This window comes from Hyperolius riggenbachi, chromosome 10 (genome assembly GCF_040937935.1).
Source record: "Hyperolius riggenbachi isolate aHypRig1 chromosome 10, aHypRig1.pri, whole genome shotgun sequence".
In the NCBI taxonomy this organism is placed as follows: Eukaryota; Metazoa; Chordata; class Amphibia; order Anura; family Hyperoliidae; genus Hyperolius; species Hyperolius riggenbachi.
Window position 1 is genome coordinate 274614036 of NC_090655.1, and position 26566 is coordinate 274640601.

General features: G+C 43.5%; 1 protein-coding gene across 1 annotated transcript in view; it reads left to right on the forward strand.

Annotated features, from left to right (window-relative positions):
• Positions 1-13473, forward strand: part of LOC137537215 (uncharacterized) — an 82118-nt gene extending 68645 nt beyond the window's left edge. The window contains exons 15-17 of the mRNA XM_068259317.1: positions 6349-6564; positions 6901-6993; positions 11518-13473. Coding sequence (XP_068115418.1) covers positions 6349-6564; positions 6901-6993; positions 11518-13151 — 1943 coding nt within the window. The 3' untranslated portion in view covers positions 13152-13473. The remainder of the gene's footprint in view (positions 1-6348; positions 6565-6900; positions 6994-11517) is intronic.
• The last annotated feature ends 13093 nt before the right edge of the window (positions 13474-26566 follow it).

The following is a 26566-nucleotide window of genomic DNA, read 5'->3' on the forward strand; positions in this document are numbered from 1 at the left end:
GGTCGGGGTGGACATATTTGTTATATATTGGGCAGAGCAGAGGTCGGGGTGGACATACTTGTTATATAATGGGCAGAGCAGAGGTTGAGGTGAACATACTTGCTATATATTGGGCAGAGCAGAGGTTAGGGTGGTCATACTTGTTATATAATGGGCAGAGCAGAGGTTGAGGTGAACATACTTGCTATATATTGGGCAGAGCAGAGGTCGAGGTGGACATACTTGTTATATATTGGGGAGAGCAGAGGTCGGGGTGGTCATACTTGTTATATATTGGGCAGAGCAGAGGTCGGGGTGGACATACTTGTTATATATTGGGCAGAGCAGAGGTCGGGGTGGACATACTTGTTATATATTGGGCAGAGCAGAGGTCGCGGTGGACGTACTTGTTATATATTGGGCAGAGCAGAGGTCGGGGTAGACATACTTGTTATATATTGGGCAGAGCAGAGGTCGGGGTGGACATAATTGTTATATATTGGGCAGTGCAGAGGTCGGGGTGGACATACTTGTTATATATTGGGCAGAGCAGAGGTCACGGTGGACATACTTGTTATATATTGGGCAGGGCAGAGGTCGGGGTGGACATACTTGTTATATATTGGGCAGAGCAGAGGTCGGGGTGGACATACTTGTTATATATTGGGCAGATCAGAGGTCAGGGTGGACATACTTGTTATATATTGGGCAGAGTAGAGGTCGGGGTGGACACACTTGTTATATATTGGGCAGGGCAGAGGTCGGGGTGGACATACTTGTTATATATTGGGCAGAGCAGAGGTCCTGGTGGACATACTTGTTATATATTGGGCAGAGCAGAGGTCGGGGTGGGACATACTTGTTATATATTGGGCAGAGCAGAGGTCGGGGTGGACATACTTGTTATATATTGGGCAGAGCAGAGGTCAGGGTGGACATACTTGTTATTGTTCATCGGATCTACAGATAAGGTTCTGCGCCCCTTACAGCTAGTACAGAATGCTGCAGCCAGACTCCTAGCCAATGCCCCCCGCAGCTCACACATCACCCCAGTACTGCAAACTCTTCACTGGTTGCCAGTAAAATGGAGAATCAATTTTAAGATCTGCCTGCTGACATTCAAGGCTCTACACCACATGGGACCCAAATACATAGCGGATCTATTGGAACTTTATGCCCCTCCACGCACCTTCCGCTCTGCCAACAAGATGAAGCTGGTTATTCCCTGGATACACTTAACATTTGGTGCTTGGGCCTTTTCCTATGCAGCACCTACTCTATGGAACTCACTTCCACAATCAGTACGGGAGGCTCCTTCTCTGGACAGCTTTAAAAAAAGGCTAAAAACTCACCTCATTTCCCTAGCCTTTGACACTGCATAATGCCCCCCAGCCGTGCTATAGCGCCCTGAGTCTCTAACTCGGAGGGTAAACAGAGGAGAGGGATTCCTTGTTCAAAATGCCCACTAGGGAGGTTCCTGCAGGGTTTCCAGTGCTACCATTGGGCAGCTCTCTCTCTGGCCGCGCCCCTTGCCACTCCCCCGCCTTCCTGAACACTGAATGAGAGACAGTCTCTTCTTTCAGCGTTGTGACCCAAAGGTCACAAAAGTGAAAGTGGGCAGTGGCGGCGCACAGGAGCGGCGGGATTGGCAGCTCCCTGATCTGCTCAGCTTCCCGGATCGGGTAGCATATTTGTTTGATTGATTTTATTTTATGAGCTTACCTCGGGCTCCCTTTAAGTAATGTTAATTTATAGCTAATTATACATAATATACAGGTCCTTCTCAAAAAAATTAGCATATTGTGATAAAGTTCATTATTTTCTGTAATGTACTGATAAATATTAGACTTTCATATATTTTAGATTCATTACACACAACTGAAGTAGTTCAAGACTTTTATTGTTTTAATGTTGATGATTTTGGCATACAGCTCATGAAAACCCAAAATTCCTATCTCAAAAAATTAGCATATTTCATCTGACCAATAAAAAAAAATGTTTTTAAAACAAAAAAAGTAAACCTTCAAATAATTATGTTCAGTTATGCACTCAATATTTGGTCGGGAATCCTTTTGCAGAAATGACTGCTTCAATGTGGTGTGGCATGGAGGCAATCAGCCTGTGGCTCTGCTCAGGTGTTATGGAGGCCCAGGATGCTTTGATAGCGGCCTTAAGCTCATCCAGAGTGTTGGGTCTTGCAGCTCTCAACTTTCTCTTCACAATATCCCACAGATTCTCTATGGGGTTCAGGTCAGGAGAGTTGGCAGGCCAATTGAGCACAGGAACACCATGGTCAGTAAACCATTTACCAGTGGATTTGGCACTGTGAGCAGGTGCCAGGTCATGCTGAAAAATGAAATCTTCATCTCCATTAAGCTTTTCAGCAGATGGAAGCATGAAGTGCTCCAAAATCTCCTGATAGCTAGCTGCATTGACCCTGCCCTTTATAAAACACAGTGGACCAACACCAGCAGCTGACATGGCATCCCAGACCATCACTGACTGTGGGTACTTGACACTGGACTTCAGGCATTTTGGCATTTCCCTCTCCCCAGTCTTCCTCCAGACTCTGGCACCTTGATTTCCGAATGACATGCAAAAGTTGCTTTCATCTGAAAAAAGTACTTTGGACCACTGAGCAACAGTCCAGTGCTGCTTCTCTGTAGCCTAGGTCAGGCGCTTCTGCTGCTGTTTCTGGTTCAAAAGTGGCTTGACCTGGGGAATGCGGCACCTGTAGCCCATTTCCTGCACATGCCTGTACACAGTGGCTCTGGATGTTTCTACTCCAGACTCAGTCCACTGCTTCCGCAGGTCCCCCAAGGTCTGGAATCGGTCCTTCTCCACAATCTTCCTCAGGGTCCGGTCACCTCTTCTCATTGTGCAGTGTTTTCTGCCACACTTTTTCCTTCCCACAGACTTCCCACTGAGGTGCCTTGATAAAGCACTCTGGGAACAGCCTATTCGTTCAGAAATTTCTTTCTGTGTCTTACCCTCTTGCTTGAGGGTGTCAATGATGGCCTTCTGGACAGCAGTCAGGTCGGCAGTCTTACCCATGATTGTGGTTTTGAGTAATGAACCAGGCTGGGAGTTTTTAAAAGCCTCAGGAATCTTTTGCAGGTGTTTAGAGTTAATTAGTTGATTCAGATGATTAGGCTAATAGCTCGTTTAGAGAACCTTTTCATGTTATGCTAATTTTCTGAGATTGGAATTTTGGGTTTTCATGAGCTGTATGCCAACATCATCAATATTAAAACAATAAAAGGCTTGAATTACTTCAGTTGTGTGTAATGAATCTAAAATATATGAAAGTCTAATGTTTATCAGTACATTACAGAAAATAATGAACTTTATAACAATATGCTAATTTTTTGGGAAGGTTGTGTACAACAGATAGAGGTCACACTACCAACAATCCAGTAAACCACACAGACATGGTAAACATACAGTTAATTTCTGTTTAAAAACAGCAAAGTTCCCTATAGAGCACTGCAGATCTGATTGAATGGTCAAAATTACTAAATGCAAATCGCAAACTGCTGCGCTCACTCAGTATCCTGCTTTGGCTCTTGTATAACACCCCAGTGCAGTCCAGCAATAAGTATATCCAGGTGCAACTAGCCAGTATCTTAATATGTTATCAGTCACCAGTCCAGCACTGACAGCAAAAGCACACGTGAGCATTTCACACACAGTGCCAGCACCCCACTACACTCGAGGCCCACCGGATCTACATGTCAGAGTATCCATCCTTATTACAGCAGGCTTCAATCCATGCTACCACTAATACATCAACTTGTATAGCAGAAAATCCAAGGTTTTAATACAAATTACATGAATCTCATTCACAACTGACATCTGGTGATGTGCAAGATTCAAGAAGAAAAGCAGGTCTGGCACTAGTCTGCTACTTCAGTAAAAATTTTAATCCAACAAGTACAGTAAGGTTGACATTAAACATTACAAACAGATGCCCTGACAGCTGTTTCGCAGTTCTAACTGCTTCGTCAGTGGCCTCTGACGAAGCAGGGAGACCTGCGAAACGGCTGTCAGGCCGTCTTTTTGTACTCTTTTTAATGTTAACCTTACTGTACCTGTTGGATAAAAATTTTCACTGAAGCAGCAGACTAGTGCCAGACCTACTTTTCTTCTTGAATTTCAGATGTATGATCTACTTGGTGGTGAGTATTGTCTAATCGGTTCACTAATCCAACTGTTGAATATACAGTAAGCTACGTGTGCCAGTCACCTCTGTATCTGCTGATTGTAATATCTGGTGATGTGCGTATAATAGTAAAGATGAAAGGTTTACTGCATGCCGTCTGGTTCCCGCTCAGATCACTTGCCAGCCAATAGCGTGTCTCACCTGTATCCTCGTACATCACGTCAGCCAAGGCCACTCCCATATCCACTACGTCAGATGTTCTGCCAATAGCTCCGCCCTACACGTTTCATCCTCAGAAGATCAGACTCATCGGGGGCTCTGGTGACCAGGGCTGTGGAGTCGGAGCAATTTTGGGTGCCTGGAGTCAGAGTCGGGAAAAAATGCACTGACTCCTAATGAATTTAAACTGTAACTAAAATAGAAAATATGATAAAATGTTCTATTTCTCAGATAATAGTCATCATAAATAATTTACATACACAGTAATAGCTGTGCTTAGTCCACAAAAATGAAATAAACCAATCAAAAATAGTTACTTGTGCTGCTTCAGTAAAGCAGTCCCCGTATTTTTAAAGTCAGATACACATATCTGATTGTGACTGTACAGTATATATGATGTGTACACAGGAATATATATATATATATATATATATATATATATATATATATATATATATATATATATATACACTAAATAACATCTATGCTGTAAGAATAAAGCCTGATGTGTAGCCGTGTCACTAATAGAGATGGTGAATGAGATGGAAATAATTCTGTGTTGATGCTGATTTATGCAAATGTATGCACTCCCTTTGCTCATAAAATGAAATAATTTGATATGTTGTTAAAATTTGGTTTGGTGACTACGAATTAAAGGGTACCTGAGACAGATGAAAAGAAACATTTTATACATACCTGGGGCTTCAGGCCAATCAGTCCATCGCTGTCCTCCTCTTCTGCTCCCGGTAATTCAGCCAGTCAGTGCAGTTCGGCCACATGCCGCTCCTACAATAAGGAGCATTCTGCACCTATGCAATAGTGCTGCACAGGTATAGTACGCTCCTGGCAGCAGTGTGTGCATGCGCACTACACCAGACTGGCTCAAGTACCTGGACTCATAGCAGAAGATCCAGGTGGCGGAGGAGGACAGCAAGGGACTGATTAGCATGAAGGGGGCTGGAGGAAGCCCCAAGTATGTATAAAACTTTAATTTCATCTGTCTCCGGTTTACTTTGCTACACAGTAGTACTATAGTCTACATATGCACTCCCCACAGACCTGCAGGGAATCCACTGAGAATGTTGTGCACATTGAACGCAGAGGTGTTGTCTATCACCCATAAACCTGGTTCAGATTGTGCATGAAGAATGTGTAATAGAGGAAGAATCTCCTTATTCCCCTGCAGAGTACCTGCACATCACTCTTACATGTACCCACAGTTACATTGCCTAGGGCCTGATAGATGTTCTTTGTTCCGGTCTGTACCTTCTACAAGTACGCTTACCAAGGACTAGTTTTAGTCTAAAGGGAATAAATATAGTAGTCTACATATCCTTCTCACTTCAGTTGTCTTGTAAAATTCCTAAGCGTTGGCAGTTAAGAGACGAATTTCATGTTACATACTTTCAATCAACAAGATTGTAATTTGCAAATTAGAGGAGTCGGAGTCGTGGAGTCGGAGTCAGAGTCGGTGGAATCCTAAACTGAGGAGACGGTGGATTTTTGCACCGACTCCACAGCCCTGCTGGTGACGAGATGGTTAACCCATTAACTTACTGGCAGTATTACAGTTTGTCGTTTGCAGGGGGAAATACTTATTGCTGAGATGATCACAAAACATTCCTTGTTATATAAGAGTCACAGCAGGTTATTGGTTGAGTGGAGCAGTTTGCTATTTCAGTTAGAATTTATAGCTAATTAGCTGCAGGTCTCTGCTCCTATCTCCCTCTGTCTCCAGCTGTTCTCTCCTCACATCCTCATCCATCTACCGCTGCCGGCACTGCTGTAACCTCCCAGGAATGTGAGCATGGAGAGGAGGAGAGCAGCACCAGATGATGAGCAAGGCACACTGGAAGAGAGGACTGTGGTACTGAATGTGCAGATACCACAGCTTATGGGATATTATCACCCCTAGCAAATTATGTTCTTTTTTGTGCTCTGTTTATTAATGCTAATATCTTACAGCTATAATGTGTTATCCTTTTCAGAACTAAGATCTGAGCTCAAAGAACAAGAGACGTATGTGAGGAGTGATCAGCTGTCTACAGAAGAGAAAGACATGATGAGGACAATTAAGAAGGAAGAAGAAGAGACGTATGTGAGGAGTGATCAGCAGTCTATGGAGGAGGGTGACATGATGAGAACAATTAAGAAAGAAGAAGACAAAACGTATGTGAGGAGTGATCAGCAGTCTATGGAGGAGGGTGACATGATGAGGACAATTAAAGAGGAAGAGGAAGAAACAAATGTGAGGAGTGATCAGCTGTCTATGGAGGAGGGTGACATGATGAGGACAATTAAAGAGGAAGAAGAAGAGAAGTATGTGAGGAGTGATCAGCAGTCTATGGAGGAGGGTGACATGATGAGGACAATTAAGGAGGAAGAAGAAGAGACGTATGTGAGGAGTGATCAGCAGTCTGTGGAGGAGAGTGACATGATGAGAACAATTAAGAAGGAAGAAGAGGAGACGTATGTGAGGAGTGATCAGCAGTCTATGGAGGAGGGAGACATGATGAGGACAAGTAAAGAGGAAGAAGAAGAGACGTATGTGAGGAGTGATCAGCAGTCTGTGGAGGAGGGTGACATGTTGAGGACAAGTAAAGAGGAAGATGTTCTTATAGAGGGTAGAACAGGTGAGTAATTAGCATTAAATACTGAATATCTTTAGTTATTATGACAGTGTCACTGCTCACAGACTGGCCATATTAGGGGTTATGCTATGTATGCATGTTGTCATCTAAAACTATCTTTCTTTATTGTGTTTGGTGACAGCTTACTAACAATAACAGTACAGACACTGTGAATGCTTTGGAGTGCCTTGTTCTGTTCTGTCATGTATGGGATTACCGGCCTGTATTAAGCTGATAATGGTAACTGTACATTACTGTACACAGATTGGTCACAGTAGGGGTGACTTAGTGTTACCAGCCTGTAATAAGCTGATAATGGTCACTGCACATTACTGTACACAGATTGGTCACAGTAGGGGGTACTTAGTGTTAGCAGCCTGTAATATGCTGAAAATGGTCACTGTACATTACTGTACACAGATTGGTTACAGTAGGGGTGACTTAGTGTTACCGGCCTGTAATAAGCTGATAATGGTCACTGCACATTACTGTACACAGATTGGTCACAGTAGGGGGTACTTAGTGTTACTGGCCTGTAATAAGCTGATAATGGTCACTGTACATTACTGTACACAGATTGGTCACAGTAGGGGTGACTTAGTGTTACTGGCCTGTAATAAGCTGATAATGGTCACTGTACATTACTGTACATAGATTGGTCACAGTAGGGGTGACTTAGTGTTACTGGCCTGTAATAAGCTGATAATGGTCACTGTACATTACTGTACATAGATTGGTCACAGTAGGGGTGACTTAGTGTTACCAGCCTGTAATAAGCTGATAATGGTCACTGTACATTACTGTACACAGATTAGTCACAGTAGGGGTGACTTAGTGTTACTGGCCTGTAATAAGCTGATAATGGTCACTGTACATTACTGTACACAGATTGGTCACAGTAGGGGTGACTTAGTGTTACTGGCCTGTAATAAGCTGATAATGGTCACTGTACATTACTGTACATAGATTGGTCACAGTAGGGGTGGCTTAGTGTTACTGGCCTGTAATAAGCTGATAATGGTCACTGTACATTACTGTACACAGATTAGTCACAGTAGGGGGGACTTAGTGTTACTGGCCTGTAATAAGCTGATAATGGTCACTGTACATTACTGTACACAGATTGGTCACAGTAGGGGTGACTTAGTGTTACCGGCCTGTAATAAGCTGATAATGGTCACTGTACATTACTGTACACAGATTAGTCACAGTAGGGGGGACTTAGTGTTACTGGCCTGTAATAAGCTGATAATGGTCACTGTACATTACTGTACACAGATTGGTCATAGTAGGGGTGACTTAGTGTTACCGGCCTGTAATAAGCTGATAATGGTCACTGTACATTACTGTACACAGATTGGTCACAGTAGGGGTACTTAGTGTTACTGGCCTGTAATAAGCTGATAATGGTCTCTGTACATTACTGTACACAGATTGGTCACAGTAGGGGTGACTTAGTGTTACTGGCCTGTAATAAGCTGATAATGGTCACTGTACATTACTGTACATAGATTGGTCACAGTAGGGGTGACTTAGTGTTACTGGCCTGTAATAAGCTGATAATGGTCACTGTACATTACTGTACACAGATTGGTCACAGTAGTGGTGACTTAGTGTTACCATCCTGTAATAAGCTGATAATGGTCACTGTACATTAATGTACACAGATTGGTCACAGTAGGGGTGACTTAGTGTTACTGGCCTGTAATAAGCTGATAATGGTCACTGTACATTACTGTACACAGATTGGTCACAGTAGGGGTGACTTAGTGTTACCGGCCTGTAATAAGCTGATAATGGTCACTGTACATTACTGTACACAAATTGGTCACAGTAGGGGTGACTTAGTGTTACCGGCCTGTAATAAACTGATAATGGTCACTGTACATTACTGTACACAGATTGGTCACAGTAGGGGTGGCTTAGTGTTACTGGCCTGTAATAAGCTGATAATGGTCACTGTACATTACTGTACACAGATTGGTCACAGTAGGGGTGACTTAGTGTTACTGGCCTGTAATAAGCTGATAATGGTCACTGTACATTACTGTACATAGATTGGTCACAGTAGGGGTGACTTAGTGTTACCGGCCTGTAATAAGCTGATAATGGTCACTATACATTACTGTACACAGATTGGTCACAGTAGGTGTACTTAGTGTTACTGGCCTGTAATAAGCTGATAATGGTCTCTGTACATTACTGTACACAGATTGGTCACAGTAGGGGTGACTTAGTGTTACTGGCCTGTAATAAGCTGATAATGGTCACTGTACATTACTGTACATAGATTGGTCACAGTAGGGGTGACTTAGTGTTACCGGCCTGTAATAAGCTGATAATGGTCACTGTACATTACTGTACACAGATTGGTCACAGAAGGGGTGACTTAGTGTTACCGGCCTGTAATAAGCTGATAATGGTCACTGTACATTACTGTACACAGATTGGTCACAGTAGGGGTGACTTAGTGTTATGTAGTGTGTGTACATAACTGCAGTGGTAACAGGATATGATGAGGGGGGATCTGTCTGGGGTCTCCTTTCCCTGCAGAGTCACCATCATTAAGACTCCTGCAATATGATGTGTAAAAGCTTCTGGTTTTAGGGATCTCCCCACCGCCCACTGATCTCCTGTCCAGTGTGCAGCAGTGTGGTTCCTCATTGGACAGAAGGATGAGAGGAGAGATATGGCTGTATATAGAGGAGTATATATGTGTATTTATATCCAGCTACAGAAGTATTACTTGCTTGGGATCTCCACGACATAAATGGATAATTCCTCCACCTCACAACTCCTATTATTTAGTCATCACAATATCTTTATTTGTGCAATTGGGGCCAAGACAGAGATAAAGGTACATTACAAGGGGCATATGAGTGACACGAGGATACAGCGGTAATAAGAATGTGTAAGTGACACCACATTGCTGTACAAACATAACACAGATGTCTTGCTATAAGTACATATAGGTCTGGTGTCACAGGTGTAAAGCTAGCCATACACCTAGCAATGATGGGCAGATTGACCAAGAGACAAATCTCTCTATTATTGAATCTGATGAGAGAGAGATCTGTCAGCTGCCCATACACCAGATTCCCGATCTGTTTCCCATGAAATCTCTTGGGAATCGGCCTTGTGATGCCGCCTCCGACCACATCGCCACCCCAACGCTGTCCCTCTAATGATAATGTCCCAGTTCCACTAGTCCCCTCAGGCTCTGGGCGCACTCCACTCACCACACACACGTGCCCTGTGGTTGCCTAGTAATGTGGCTGCGTGTATGATGTCTGACGACATACACACGTGCCCTGTGGTTGCCTAGTAATGTGGCCGTGTGTATGACGTCTGATGACATACTGACTCGATATGCGGTTGCCTAGTAACGTGGCTGCGTGTATGACGTCTGATGACATACACACGCGCCATGTAGTTGCCTAGTAACGTGGCTGCGTGTATGATGTCTGACGACATACAGACGCGCCATGTGGTTGCCTAGTAACGTGGCTGCGTGTATGATGTCTGACGACATACACACGCGCCATGTGGTTGCCTAGTAACGTGGCTGTGTGTATGATGTCTGACGACATACACACGCGCCCTGTGGTTGCCTAGTAACGTGGCTGCTTGTAGGACGTCTGACGACATACACACGCGATATGTGCTTGCCTAGCAACTTGGCCACGTGTATGACGTCTGACGTCACACACACGCCCCTTACTAGGAAACCATGAGGGGTTTGCGTGTATGGCGAGTGGAGTGTGCCCAGAGCTTGCGGAGGTGGCAGAAAGACCATGTATTACATGCATGGGGGGCATTTATCATTAGGGGCAAAGCGTCAGGGGGTTTCATCGATCGTTTGAAAATTGCATGCCATTCCTGCCACGCACCCGATTGAGCAAGTCGCCCAACGTCTTGCAGCGTGCGCGACTGACTATACGACCAAATTTGGGCATGAAATTTGTCATATTGTTGGTCGGGCATGTACTTGGCGCCATTTTCATCCAATTCGATTATAATAATCTAACCAGATGGTCAATTAGCCGCCAAGTCGCCTGATATATGGCCACTTTCACATATTCCTTCCATTGTCTCATCAAGCTCTACAATTTACTGCTTTTCCATGCATGGCCAGTGCTTTAGCTGTAGGAAGGGTCAATGAGATACCTCTGACTTGTATGCAAATATAATGCAAATTGTATGTAACTAATCCCATTTGTCAGAGAATGCAATGGATTGGCTGAATTCCAAGCCACATAAAATGTTCATGCAAGGCAATGTTATTGTCATGTGATTGGCCTCATGTAATGAGCACAACCTTCTGCAGTTCTCTGTCAGGCTGATAACTAGTGATGGTCAGTGACTTGCCAATAACTCTGAGATAGTGCAAATTGTATGCTAATTTCTAATCTGCTTCAACTTTGCACCAACTTGGAGTTATCAGCAGCTCACTGACCCTCCCTGATGATAATTGTTCCTCCCCTCAGAATTCTCTAACAGGAAGTGATGATGTTTCTCTATTTGCAGCGCAGAGTCCCGGCATCAGGAGCCTCTCAGAGACTCGTCTCTCTGTATCCACAGACTGTACAACAGATGATGATGTCACTGGACAAGTGTCTTCTGCAGATATCCTGGTTACTCCAAATATTCCCCCAGACTCCCCTCACCTGTCTAACCCTGAGGGGCCTCATACCCAGCACAGCTCTCCCCCTGCTGGAGGGTCTCATTCCTGTTCCACATGTGGGAAATGTTTTGTATGGAAATCAAGTCTTGCCACACATGAGAGAACTCACACTGGTGAGAAACCCTTTTCATGTGCTGAGTGTGGGAAATGTTTTGTACAGAAATCACAACTTGTCACACATGAGAGATCTCACTCTGGTGAGAAGCCCTATTCATGTGCTGAGTGTGGGAAATGTTTTGCACGTAAATCACTTCTTGACATGCATGAGAGATCTCACACTGGTGAGAAGCCCTATTCATGTACTGCGTGTGGGAAATGTTTTGTACAGAAATCACAACTTGTCACACACGAGAGATCTCACTCTGGTGAGAAGCCCTATTCATGTGCTGAGTGTGGGAAATGTTTTTTATGGAAATCAAGACTTGTCAGTCATGAGAGATCTCACACTGGTGAGAAGCCCTATTCATGTGCTGAATGTGGGAAATGTTTTGGGCATAAGACAAGTTTTGTCCTTCATGAGAGATCTCACACTGGTGAGAAGCTGTATTCATGTGCTGAGTGTGGGAAATGTTTCGCACGTAAATCACTTCTTGACATGCATGAGAGATCTCACACTGGTGAGAAGCCCTATTCATGGACTGAGTGTGGGAAATGTTTTGTACAGAAATCACAACTTGTCACACATGAGAGATCTCACTCTGGTGAGAAGCCCTATTCATGTGCTGAGTGTGGGAAATGCTTTTTATGGAAATCAAGACTTGTCAGTCATGAGAGATCTCACACTGGTGAGAAGCCCTATTCATGTATTGAGTGTGGGAAATGTTTTGTACAGAAATCACAACTTGTCACACATGAGAGATCTCACACCGGTGAGAAGCCTTATTCATGTGCTGAGTGTGGGAAATGTTTTGCATGGAAATCAAGTCTTATCACACATGAGAGATTTCACACTGGTGAGAAGCCGTATTCATGTGCTGAGTGTGGGAAATGTTTTGTAGCGAAAGCACATCTTGTCACACATGAGAGAACTCACACTGGTGAGAAGCCCTATTCATGTGCTGAGTGTGGGAAATGTTTTGGATGTAAATCACTACTTGCCTCTCATGAGAAATCTCACACTGGTGAGAAGCCCTATTCATGTGCTGAGTGTGGGAAATGTTTTGCACATAAATCAAGCCTTGTCACACATGAGAGATATCACACTGGAGAGAAGCCCTATTCATGTGCTGAGTGTGGGAAATGTTTTGCACATAAATCACATCTTGTCACACATGAGAGATCTCACACTGGTGAGAAGCCCTATTCATGTGCTGAGTGTGGGAAATGTTTTGGACGTAAATCACTACTTGCCTATCATGAGAAATCTCACACTGATGAGAAGCCCTATTCATGTGCTGAGTGTGGGATATATTTTCGGTTTAAATCGGACCTTGTTACTCATGAGAGATCTCACACTGGGGAGAAGCCCATGTGCTGAGTGTGGGAAGTGTTTTGTATATAAATCAAATCTTGTCAGACATAAATGATCTCACACTGTTGAGAAGTCTCATACGTGTACTAAGTGTAGGAAACGTTTTGCAAAGAAAGCAAACCTTGTCAAACATGAGAAACTGCAAAAACACTGTAAAAAGTCCTAGTTTCATGTGCTGACTGTGGGAAATGTCAGTGTAAGTCTCTGCTTATCAGACACTTGTGTTGAGTGTGGGAAATTTTTTGCACAAGGAAGCATAATTACACAGTATCCAGAGGACTTTTTCAGGCTTCTTAGTGCATCGGTTTGTAAAGCGTTTAAAGAGGAACTCCAGTGAAAATAAAAAAGTGCTTCATTTTTACAATAATTATGTATAAATGATTTAGTCAGTGTTTGCCCATTGTAAAATCTTTTAAATCCCTGATTTACATTCAGACATTTATTACATGGTGACATTTTTACTGTTGGCAGGTGATGTAGCTGCTGCATGCTTTTTTGGCAGTTGAAAACAGCTGTAAACAGCTATTTCCCACAATGCAACAAGGTTCACAGACAGGAAACTGCCAGGAGTACCACGGTCCTCAGTTTCTTGTGGGAGGGGTTTCACCACAATATCAGCCATACAGCGCCCCCTGATGGTCTGTTTGTGAAAAGGAATAGATTTCTCATGTAAAAGGGGGTATCAGCTACTGATTGGGATAAAGTTCAATTCTTGGTCGGAGTTTCTCTTTCACCTTCCTGGCGGTAAGCCGTGCAGGAGGATTCCTCAATGACGTCATCCCGCCCGTCGCCATGGCGACGAGGAAAGATCGCCGGAGCTGCACAGCGGCTATCATGTAGCGAGCCCTAGGCTTGCTACATGATTTAAAAAAAACAAACTGGTGCGCTGCCCCCTGGCGGTTTTTAATAGACCGCCAGGAGGGTTAAGTCCCTGAACTGAGGTGACATGGTGAGATAAATATGTGCACATATAGGCCTCTATTCATAAAGCATTCCCGCATGCGGTAATGCTGAAAACAGCTGACTTTACCAAGTACTTAGCAAAACATCAATTCATAAAAGCTGTTACCGCATGAAAAGCTGAAATTACTGAGCAGTGAGGTAAAATACCGCCTTGTGCGGTGATTATCTCAACACATGTCACTAAATGTCAATTCATAAAGATTAGAGCAGGCGGTATTGGGACAGAGAATACCGTCTGTTTAGAGACGGTGATAAGAGAGCTGATAACAGCAAAGCTAATGGTGACAGATCTCCCAGGCAGCAGCAGAGAGGAGGGAACAAAAAAAGGCTTTCCGGAATACCCAGGCTGTGTTTTTTAACCTCTTGGGTACCTGTTTTCAGATATATTTCACTCTCACATCAGAAAGCCTGCATGTGTAACATTTCTTGAAGTTCTTCTAAGCTGTGGCAATGAAAATGGACCCAAATTAAAAATACAAGATTTCAGAAATAAAATCTATTTTCTAAATTATAATAATAAATAGCAGCCTTTTTTCAGCTGCATGATGACAAATATAAAATATTTTACATTTATTGGAGGAACCCCTCCCTTCCTTCCATATTGCCGGGACTGAATCCGGTAGACTGGTGGATTAGATAGTGTCCAGCAAAGGAGGAATTGCTAATGGCTGCCACCTGTATAACCCTAGTTATGAAAAGAGAAGGGTGAAAAGCATGCACTGAAATGCTCATAGGCTTGTAGAAGTGTTTATTTATCTTTGTATGTGTCAGAGTGGTGCAACTAAATATTTTGAATTAAAAAATGTTTGGTTTGGGTCCGCTTTAGATTGTTTCAAAAGACTAATAGACAGATTCAGCGCAGATTCAGGGCAAGGAGAGGCAGTTTAAAAAAAAAAATGCACATTTAAAGGGAAGCTGGTGCTGCCTCTTTTATTGTAACGCTGTCTCTGCACAGAGAAAATGTAACAACTCAGGCAGCACCGCCAGCTTAGTTCTATCGCAAGTGTAAACATTTTTATGAATTGGCACACAGAAGTCTCAAATACCGAATGCGGTATTTTCCCTCCAAGATTTTTTTTTACCGCAAAGCCTTTTATGAATAGAGCCCATAGTATTAATCTTAGAACTTGCCTGTATTCGCTTTTTATATTTTTCATTGAAAGGGTTAATTATCCTGGGTTAATATCAATGCAAATAGATATTACAGGCAGGTTCTGCAGCCGCATGCAGCCAGGGCTCTACTGAAGAGTAAATAGAAGCCAAAACACACAATTGTCTGAACCAGTGTTCTCCCCAGACCTTTTTTTTCCCATCCGGGTGGCATTAAATAGTAGCCGGGTGGGGTGAGATGAGAGAATGCAGGGCCAGTGCTTCTGTGAGAAATTATGCTTACAGAATAGGAGGAGGTGAGCCAATAACAGCTGGGTGCTCATCAAAACTAGGTGGGTGGGGCACCTGGCTAAAAGAGCCTGGGGAGAGCACTGGAACAAATTCTCTTTCTATAAAGAAATTGCATCCAGGTACCAATCCTACTTTGTTCACATGGTGGACTACTAATCATATAGTACATTTCTCTGACTTACTAAAGGGAGACAATTTTATCTCCTTTCAAGCACTTCGACAAGAGCTTGATATCCCATTGAGAGAACACTACACCTATTGCCAAATACATCACTATTTTCACAGAACATTTAATAAAGCTCATATTCCGGATAAGAAATTACTAGAGAAGCTGCATCTCTGGGAAACCATCGAAACATCTCATTTCAGACATTTATAAACAACTATCTTCCTTCAACCTGGAGGAGAAATCCCGTTCACAGCTACAATGGGAATCCGATATTTCAACACCAATTACGAAAGCTGACTGGGAAACAATATGGCAATTGACCCCAAAATGTTCCACTAATACTTCTTTAACAGAAACAGCTCTTAAAGTATTACACCGTACTTACTTAACTCCAGATAGATATTATAAATATTCCTCAGACAAAGACCCCAACTGTTTCAGGAATCGTAATATTAGAGGCAGTTTCAAACATATCTGGTGGGATTGTCACATAACCCAAAACACATGGGTAAAAGTATATAATTGGATGAGTCTAAATATTAATAGAGAAATCTCTCCTGAAATCACCAATGCCCTACTTAACCCATTCAGGTTCCGTCGTTTTCACGTGAGAAATGTTCACCTCCCATTGATTAGCCTATAACTTTATCACTACTTATCACAATGCACTGATCTATATCTTGTTTTTTCCGCCACCAATTAGGCTTTCTTTGGGGGGTACATTTTGCTAAGAGCCACTTTACTGTAAATGCATTTTAACAGGAAGAATAAGAAAAAACGGAAACAAATCATTATTTCTCAGTTTTCAGCCATTATAGTTTTAAAATAATACATGCCTCCATAATTAAAACTCACGTATTGTATTTGCCCATATGTCCCGGTTATTACACCGTTAAAATTATGTCCCTATCACAATGTATGGCGACAATATTTTATTTGGAAATAAAGGTGCATTTTTTCCGTTTTGCATCTATCACTATTTACAAGTTTAAAATAAAAAAAATATATAAATATTTCATCTTTACATTGATATTTAAAAAGTTTAGACCCTTAGGTAAATATTTACATGTTTTTTTTTTTTTATAGTAAACATTTTATTTGGGTAGTTTTGGGAGGGTGGGAGGTAAACAATAGATTTATAATGTAAATGTGTGTTAATTTTATTTTTTTTTCTTACAGGTGTAGTATTACTTTTTGGCCACAAGATGGCGGCCATGAGTTTGTTTACATGACATCTCTCTAAGCGTAACACACGCTTACAGTGACGCATCGGGAAGGGAACGGCCAGAAAAGGCGCAGCTTCCGAGAGAAGCTGTCGCTTTTTCAGTGGGGGAGAGGAATCAGTGATCGGGCACCATAGCCCGATACATTGATTCCCTGGCTACCGAATCCGCGGCCGGGAGTGCGCGTGCATGCGCGTGATCGGCCGAGGGAGCGCGCATGGTTCCTGGACGTAGAAACTACGTCCAGGAACCAAAATGGGTTAATCTCCCACTACCTCTATTCTTACGAGAAATGAAAATCATCTCCTGACAAAAATATGCACGGCTATAAAACAAACGATAGCTGCACATTGGCGTAAACAGGACATCCCATGGCAGGTGATTATTCAGAAAATTAACACAATCTGTCTGAATGAATACCTCACCAGCCTCCTGAAAGAAAATACCACTGCCTTTCTAAAAATGTGGGATCCTTCGCTACATTCATTAGAGGGAAAACACATACTGTCTCAGATAGAAACAGAAGATACCTAAATCTGGTTGGAATAGTAACCTTATCAATAGAGTTATTCCCACAAACTGTAAACACCATCCCATGGTATTTTCATTAAATCTCCACTCTCCCTTAAAGAGACTCTGAAGCGAGAATAAATCTCGCTTCAGAGCTCATAGTTAGCAGGGACACGTGTGCCCCTGCTAAACCGCCGCTATCGCGCCGCTAAACGGGGGTCCCTTCACCCCCAAACCCCCCACTGCAACACTTGGTCGCAGACTTGGTCGCTCCTGGAGGCAGGGCTAACGGCTGCAGCCCTGCCTCCAGTCGCGTCTATCAGCGGCGCATCGCCACCTCTCCCCCGCCCCTCTCAGTGAAGGAAGACTGAGAGGGACGGGGGAGAGGCGGAGATACACGCTGACAGACACGCGTGGGGCAGGGCTGCGGCGGTTAGCCCTGCCCCAACCAGGAAGCGCTCCCCTGCTGCATGGAGGGGGATTTGGAGGTGAAGGGACCCTCGTTAAGCCGCGGGATAGCGGCGGTTTAGCAGGGGCACACATGCACCTGCTATCTATGAGGTCTGAAGCGAGATTTATTCTCGCTTCAGACTCTCTTTAAGCTTCAGATCTACCTCTATAGCTGCCTCAAAGATGCATCCACATAGAACTCTAAATCACCACATCTACGCAACCTCGCTGTTTCACTCAATGTTTATTAATTATGTTTTTTTATGGTATTATTGTATTGCAAAAGAAAGGAAACAATGGTTGCCATTTTATATCTAATTATATCTGGTTGTATACAGGGATGCTCATTCGGATCTCGGGTACCCGAATGAATCCGGATATCCGACCTTTTTCTATTATCCGGGTCGGATCCGGATTCCAGATAGTTCTGCAGATATCCGGATAGCTATCTGCAGATAGTTCCACCACTGATCCAGATACCCGCGGATATCCGAATTACCCGGACTCTCTCTCTCCTCCTCCTCCTCCTCCTCCTCCTCCTCCTCCTCCTCCTCCTCCTCCTCCTCCTCCATCCATCCATCCTCTTATATCATCCTGTAGGAAATTGCAGTTTTTCAAAACAGCTTACATACCATAGCTGGGATTAGAACCCAGGACTCAGTGTGTAGTAGGTATCTGTCTTACCCACTAGACCATCAGCCACACTACATGCTAAAGCTGGCCTAGCATCATTGTACCATACTACCATTATGATCTGCTGGCCTAGCATTTATCAGATGGTAGGAGAGAGGTCACACCTATGTATTTCCTAAATTTATTTCCAATAAAAAGATTCTAATACAGTACTGTATTTCAGCCAGGTCACAAAAATCTTCAAAGTCTGTGACTGGAGGCAATGTTTGGTGAACCCTTTCCCTTTTGAGAGAAGTCTGTTTTGTTGTGTTCTCATTGTAGTGGCTAAAACACTGGTTAAAAAGTGACTGGCCTTCAAAAAATCATTAACCAGCTTTAGCATGTAGTGTGGCTAATGGTCTAGTGGGTAAGACAAATACCTACTACAATTAGAATATACAGAAAGCTGCGCTAATGGAAAAAAGGGGGTAACACAAAAATCGGCACGTGGAGCGCGCTGGATAAACAATACTGTAAATTGTTAAAACACACGTTAAAGAAAAGTCTAGTGCGCTCTATAGCTTGTAACAATGAGAGTTCAGTTCACATAAGTCACCATCCAGCAGCAGGGAGGAGAGTCCAGCAGCAGGGAGCTACTGCCGCTGGGAGGAGAGTCCGGACTCTCCTCCCAGCGGCAGTAGCCAGAGAGACGCACGCTCGCCCAGCCCCGGGGATCCGAACGCTCGCCAGCAGCTCTCCGACACAGATTGCCTGCATACTGGAGTGATCCCTGCCTTCCCCCATACACGCTATATCCATACCTCCGGATTGATTGGAGGCTAATAGGGTGAGTGCGGGCACATTGGGGGGAGTGTGTCCCAGCACAAGGTGGTGTGTGTTCACTCTGGAATGGTGAAGGGCAGATTTTTGTAGCAACTGGATTACGCTATATGTTTTCTCTTTCTATTTCTCTATGACGTGTTGGCTGACCAATGAGGAGATTAAGTGATTGAAATCCTTGGGATATTCAGCTGGATGGATTCAAGCTGCTGGATGGTGACTTATGTGAACTGAACTCTCATTGTTACAAGCTATAGAGCGCACTAGACTTTTATTTAAAATACCTACTACACACTGAGTCCTGGGTTCTAATCCCAGCTATGGTATGTGAGCTGGCTTTTCAAAAAGTACAAATCCTTAATCATGCTACTTTTTCTATTGAATTGATCATAATGGTAGTATGGTACAATGATGCTAGGCCAGCTTTAGCATGTAGTGTGGCTGATGGTCTAGTGGGTAAGACAGATACCTACTACACACTGAGTCCTGGGTTCTAATCCCAGCTATGGTATGTAAGCTGTTTTGAAAAACTGCAATTTCCTACAGGATGATATAAGAGGATGGATGGATGGATGGAGGAGGAGGTTCAGGTTCTTTTTAGGCTTTGGATTTTTCAGTTCGGGTATCCGAATCCGGCCGGATAGTATAGATAATAGAGTCGAATACCCGAATTCTATTCGGGTAGAAAAAATTTCCAATTTCGGATATCCGAATCGGATTCGGATAACTGAGTACCCGGATCCGGATTCGGGCGGGTAGTAAAAAGTACTACCCGAGCATCCCTGGTTGTATACTCATCTGCAATGAATATTGTTGCAAGACCTGATATATATATATATATATATATATATATGATGACATGTTTATTTTTTCCTTTCTGTTAACTTTATATCTTAATAAAATACTTTGACAGTAAAACGAAAGTGCAGGAAAGTGAATTATTTGTTTTTGTTGGGAGTTGAATGAACCAGATTTATGTCATGCTGATATGGCTGCTTTGTACAATTCAGAGCCAGAATTAACCCTCTTACATATCAATCAAGAATGAGAGACCCCAGGAAAGTTCTATATAACAATGTTATTTACCTACTGTAAGCTGCAGATGTGGGAATATTAGAAGCACCCATTCATCCAGACTGTCTCCGTATTATTGTTTTACTGTCATAAAAAATGATGTAAACCTCCTCAATTGTTTTTGTTGTTGCTTGTTTTTTATCATTTATCCAATAGAGAAGGATTGCGCTCCAAATGGTTCAAGATAAATACCAGGGGCTCGCAGCTAAATTTAAAGTCACTGTCTTTGTTTTATCAATCTTATTTCTGTTAGGAATTATGGTGTTACCTCTGCAGCGGAGAGCGGCGCGGTCGCCGCTCCCACGTCTGACGTCACGGCGGATCCCGCCGCGTCCTCTCACTCATCTCCTTCCGGCAGAACAGTTCTCTCCAGGGTGCATCAGGCCAGAGTAGCGCACGCGCGTACCCAGAGACAGGACCTTTATGCATTGAGGAGGCGGGTCAGCTGACCAGCCGGTCATCTGACAGCAGTGGTCTGACTCTCACCACTGATTGGCCGGGATTCGCTGGGCGGGACCTTTTGGTATGATCATCTGTATTTAAGCCCTGGGCTGTCAGTGGCTCGTTGTCTGCTGTTGCTGAAACTTTGCAGTGAAAGCTCTCAGACCTTAGTCAGATCCGTGTGTGTTTGATCCGGCAGGACCCCGGGGATTCACACTTAGCTTAGGAAAAACATATCATTGTATATTGATTATTTGTGTATGACTCTTTGCCTGAACCTTTGATTACTCTCTCTGCCTCTCGATTCTGTACCTCGCCATTCTGATCTGCTGCCGACCTCGGCCCGACCTCCACTCTGATTTAAGCCTCCTGATTCTGTACTTTCGTCCATCTGATTTGTTGCCGACCTCTGCCTGTTCTCTCACTACGAGTTTGCCTGACGTTATTGTACCGCTGCCTGACCGACCCGTTACTGACACTGCCTGTACGACCTCTCTGAATTTAGTGATAGTCCCTATCGTTAAGGGCTATCACATAGGAGTACTCCTGTGTTACTGTGCACTAACACCTGTGATCACACTCTGAATAAAATACTAACTACTGTACTGATTGAGCTCACTCTGATCATTATATATACCACTGATCATTACAATTTCCAATCACACTGCGCTCCTTGATCAAATGGCCCCCACCACAGAGGTACATTAATCAGCCCTGGAAGAAATGACAAATCGCACATAGTGCTCAATATTGTCTGGGTATTAGAACCCTTATCACCACATTCATGCACTCCACCGGGATGTGCCCACCAGTTAGGGATCACGATTGGTACACCCCCCCCTATGGGTATGCACTCACTGTGATGATGCTTGTCATACAGCGTATCAGTACTCAGGGTACTATGACTCCTCCTCTCCTTCCAGTCCCACAATTTATAGGTCCGATGCAAAGTCCAATAAAAAAATGCTTTTAAATTGTAAAAAATCCATAAAACAGGCATATCTTACTAAAAAGCAGCTCAGGAGGTTCAGCGTATAGTACAGCTACAAGCAGCAGCGGCTGTACTGCGGATATAGCCTGCTATCGCCGTGCTTCGCTCCCGTCCTACTTTCTGCTTGGATGTCAGCGTGTCACCAGGCTCCTCCTTTACGCGGTTCGTCATAAATTACTCATCAGGGGGCTGGTGACACACTCTCCTGACGTGCTTAAAAATTGTAGTCCTGCTCTGCCTCCCCTGCCTGTGTCTCGCCCCCTCTAGCTGTCACTAGGCAACGGCAAGCGGCATACTATATCCACAGATAAAACAGCCTTACATTTAAATTCATAACGGACCTTCTAAGCGTAATACTTATCTGGCATGAGAATGACTTCTCTCTGCAAATCAAGGGATGTGCGATGGGGGCATCGTATGCCCCGTCCCTAGCTAATATATGTATGGCAGAATGGGAGGAGGGAGCCATTAGTTTACAGAAGGGGTTGGTGATGTAATGGAGGCAATTTATTGATGACCTGTTTATTCTGTTGGAAGGATCCAGCGATGAATGGATAGAATATCTGGGAAAGACCTAGAAATTAATATTAAATTAGAAGCCACAGTGAGCTTAGAAGTGTTAGATTTTTTAGATCTTACTATTAAGAAGGTGGGAGGGGACATAAGTACGGTGTGTCACTTAAAAAAACAGATCGAAATGGATTTATTCCAATTGGAAGTTGCCATCACCCTTTATGGTTACGAGTTATCCCCAAGGGACAGTTTCAACGATTGAGGAAAAACTGTACAGAGGTTTCTGACTGGTTTCGGCAACAGGCACCTATACTTAGAAACAGATTTATTGATAAGGGATATAGGCCTAATGAAATTGACAATATTGTTGAAAAGGTTGCATGCATGGACAGAGGGGAGCTGATGAAGAGAGGTGAAAGGGTAAAAGGGGAGAATGAAAAGCTTGCATTTATCAGTACTTTTAATTGTGACTATAAAAAGATGGAATCTATAATTCTGAAACACTGGCCAGTATTATTGCAGGACACACAACTGAGAAGGGTGGTGCTAGCGAGGCCTGATTTTGTGTATAGGAGGGCCCCGAATCTGCGAGACCTATTGGTCCCAAGTTGTGTAAACCCACCTGAAAGAAAATGTAATCCGTGGCAAAAACCGGGGTATTACCCGTGTAAGAATTGCTGTATATGTTCAGATACTAATACTAGGGGAGTGACTGAATTTTTATCAACTAGCTCGAACCAGCAATTCGGAATTAGACAGTTTATGACTTCTTCAACAAGCTATGTGGTGTATTTGTTGACATGTGAGTGTGACAAACAATACATAGGTAGGACTACTAGACCTTTAAAAAAAAACGGATTTACCAACATATGTATAATATATGCAAAGGTTATAAAAAGCATAGCGTCTCTGCACATTTTGCAGAGGCCCACAAATGTGATCCCAGCTCTTTGAAAGACATTCCAATAGAAAACCATTACAAAACACTGGAGAGGGTGAAACAAATTGCAGGTTTGCATTCATGAAGACGAATAGCAGACGTGTGGTAGGTCTGTTTGGCATGTTCCAGTTTCCAAGATGGTGACACAGCTCAGGGAAGGTCCACCCCAAAATTTGTGACGTGTGAAGCTCACGTGGGTGGGGGTGGGGGGTGCTGGAAGGCATACCCCCAATGCCCAGAGAAGCTTGCAAAATAGCGTCATGTCAGCAAGGGGGGGGGGGGGGGGGCTCGTAGGGGCCAGGGATCAGTGCTGTGCAAACGGTGCACATTGCTGGAGATCTATAGAGGTGACAAAGATACTCTACAGAGTATCTGATTCCAGATTGTTTTCCCAGAGTCTGATCATGTGGAATAAAGAATGCCAGAATATGTGAAGCAAGCAGTGGCTATGAGACGATCATTGTTACTGAGGTCATAGGAAGTGTCTTCAAGCAAGGTACATGGAGACACATAGATGTCAGATATTTCCCTGAGAAGGATTTGCAGTAGCGAATCAGGGTGGTACCTGGAGATGGTTACATAAGGGATTATTCCTTTAAGTGATGCACCTTTAACGGTGGTGCAGCATGAGTTCCCAATAGAGAAGGGGGGAACAGAACATAGGGCATACAAGAGCTGGAAAAAAGGAGTTGACCAATCCAGGTGGTCGTCGCCACGGCTGCAGAGTGGTAACTTTTTTTGTTTTTTGTTGTGAATAGGGCCAGAGATTGACAAAGTGGTCAATGCTGGGCTGTTTGTGTGTTTTTTTTTCTTGTCCACTGATTGGTTAAACATATATTTTACAGCTCCTACCAAGTTTAGCACAAAGAACAGAACTGAAAGCAGTTCAAGGGGAAATTAAAAATATGCAAGGAATTGCCATTTACAAAGTGACAGTGTATCAGTAGAATGTTTGCCATATGACTACCTACCTAGTGGGCATTCAGAGATTCTTATGCAGGCATATGAAGCTGGCATGTGGAACCCTGAACCCTGGTTAGTGAAAGTGAAAAGCACACCTTCCTACAGGGAGGTAGCCATTTTTGGGGCAAGTGTAGAGGCAGTAACCTGGCAAACATTGGTCAGAGGTCACAACAAACAGGACTTCTAGCAGAGCTGGTTCTGATCAATGAAGTTCTAGGTAAGTAGGCAAAAGAAGGATGTCCCGCTACACCAAGGGTGGGTATAAAACTTTTCTTCCTTTTATTAGCACATCAGTGGACACACAAAAGGCTGACGCGTATCGGAGCTCTGAAAGGCTCCTTAATCATAGCCAGCATGTACAAATTTAACACAAGTTTAAATAGTAGAGTGCCCGCCCACATTGGGCATGGCAACCCGTCTTAAAAGGTACTTCTAGGTAAGTAAACGAAAATAGGTAAGAGCATTGCAAGCTTAGCTGAAAAGCAGTCTGCAGGTAGCAGCAACAAGAGTGTGGCATCCGTACTCAGTACATATTGCGGCCGAGTATGTACAGGGGGGAGACGAGGGTCATTCAACAATTAGGCTCATTGGGACAACAGAATCTGGGTACCCAACATCATCATCATCATAACACCTATAAAGTTTAGGGGTACACTCAAAAGCACATTCAAATAATTCTTCAGAAGATGATTGCAAATGCTAGGGGTACTGCATGGGAGACAGCATGCCTGTCAATGCAGACCGAGTTAACAGCGGATTCAAGCCTTTTCAGAAGGTAAAACTCCTTTACAGCTGAGACTTGACAAGGAGCGATTTGTCAATTTTCCTGGGGAAGGATCTTTTGCATGGAGGTACCGAGATGTTTGGGTAAACAGGTGGAAAGGGTGTGACAATTTTTTATGCACCACTACTTCCTTAGTTCCTACCGGTGGAGAAACCCAGGTAGTTTTTCCAGTAATATCCCTGGGTACACCTGTTTCCTCAACACATGTCTTACACCATGACCTGAGAGGTCCACATTTTTTGGTGCTAGAAGGGGAGGTGAAACAAGTAGATTTGTCATCATGCTTGCAATTCTCAGAGAGGTACCTGTGTTTGCCGGGGCAAGTCCGATTTAGTGAGAAAGCATGCTGGCTCAATAATACAGAATGCACAGCGGCCATCCAAAAGATCCCTCCTCATGCCAAACCAATCTCTCCGGTGGCTGAAGGAAAAGTTTGTTTTTTAAACATGAGGTCTAATGACACATTCATTGTACATTTTCATAATTGTTTAGACAAGTTTGATTTCACAAGGGGAACCTTTTGTGTGAGCGGAGATCCCATTTGGATACAGTCATCAAGGTTTGACTCCTCAAATTGGTAAAAGGACTCTAAAGTTCAAAGCTCCACAGGAAGTGTCCATCCTGAGATGCCATTGGACAAATGGGCACAGGTTTTGACACAAGACCACACTTTGTTACAATGTTTAAACAAACAGAACACTAATCTCAAGGAGATATTTCACCATGATCAAGGTGATCTTAAAGAGGTTGAACACAAATATAATCAGGTGAATTCCAGTCTGACGAGGTGGAACAGGTTTCTGGCGATGTTCCAGGGACACTCGGACCGGGCCTCTGCAGTTCAAGACTTTTTTCTACACCCACTGGTCGTAATGATGGGAATTGCAATCATATGCATCATTACACAGATGAGTTTGTGTGTGAAATTACGCAAACAAATCAACATGGTTAAGAGATTGGTGTCATATAGACAGTCTCATAAGCCCATATTTCCAAGCTAAGCTACATTATACAAGGTTAGGTTTCTCACTTTCAGCAATACCTATGATGGAGCTGATTGAATACGTTTTTTTAGAAGACACCTGGCACAGCTCCATTGCTTAACAGACAAACAAGTTTCACTTTTCCATAATCATGCAAGTTTGTAAGGGATACTCGTGACGCAGATGGTGAGAGTTTGGTCAATAGGAACCTAGAAGTAGAGCATCCCTGGAGAGCCTGGTTAAAAGGAGGCCAAGAGGTCTTGCTCTCTCTTCCAGGGATAACCACCTAGAGCAGAGAAAGTGTGTGAGCATGAGCATCGAAAAGTGAAACAAAGAAAAGAATCATGGGTACTGTCTGAACCAGAAGTCAGGGCCTTTTCAGATGCACCCCTCATTCATTACATTTCATGCTGAATATCCCCCCAGCCAGGCCTCCTACAATCCCCCCCATTTGTAGGGTAGGGACCCCCGTGCCACTTCTGTGTCATATTGCAGACCTGCAACACTGCTTTTTCCTGAGATATCACATACAAACCAATCTAGGACTCTGTAATTTGGTATGGC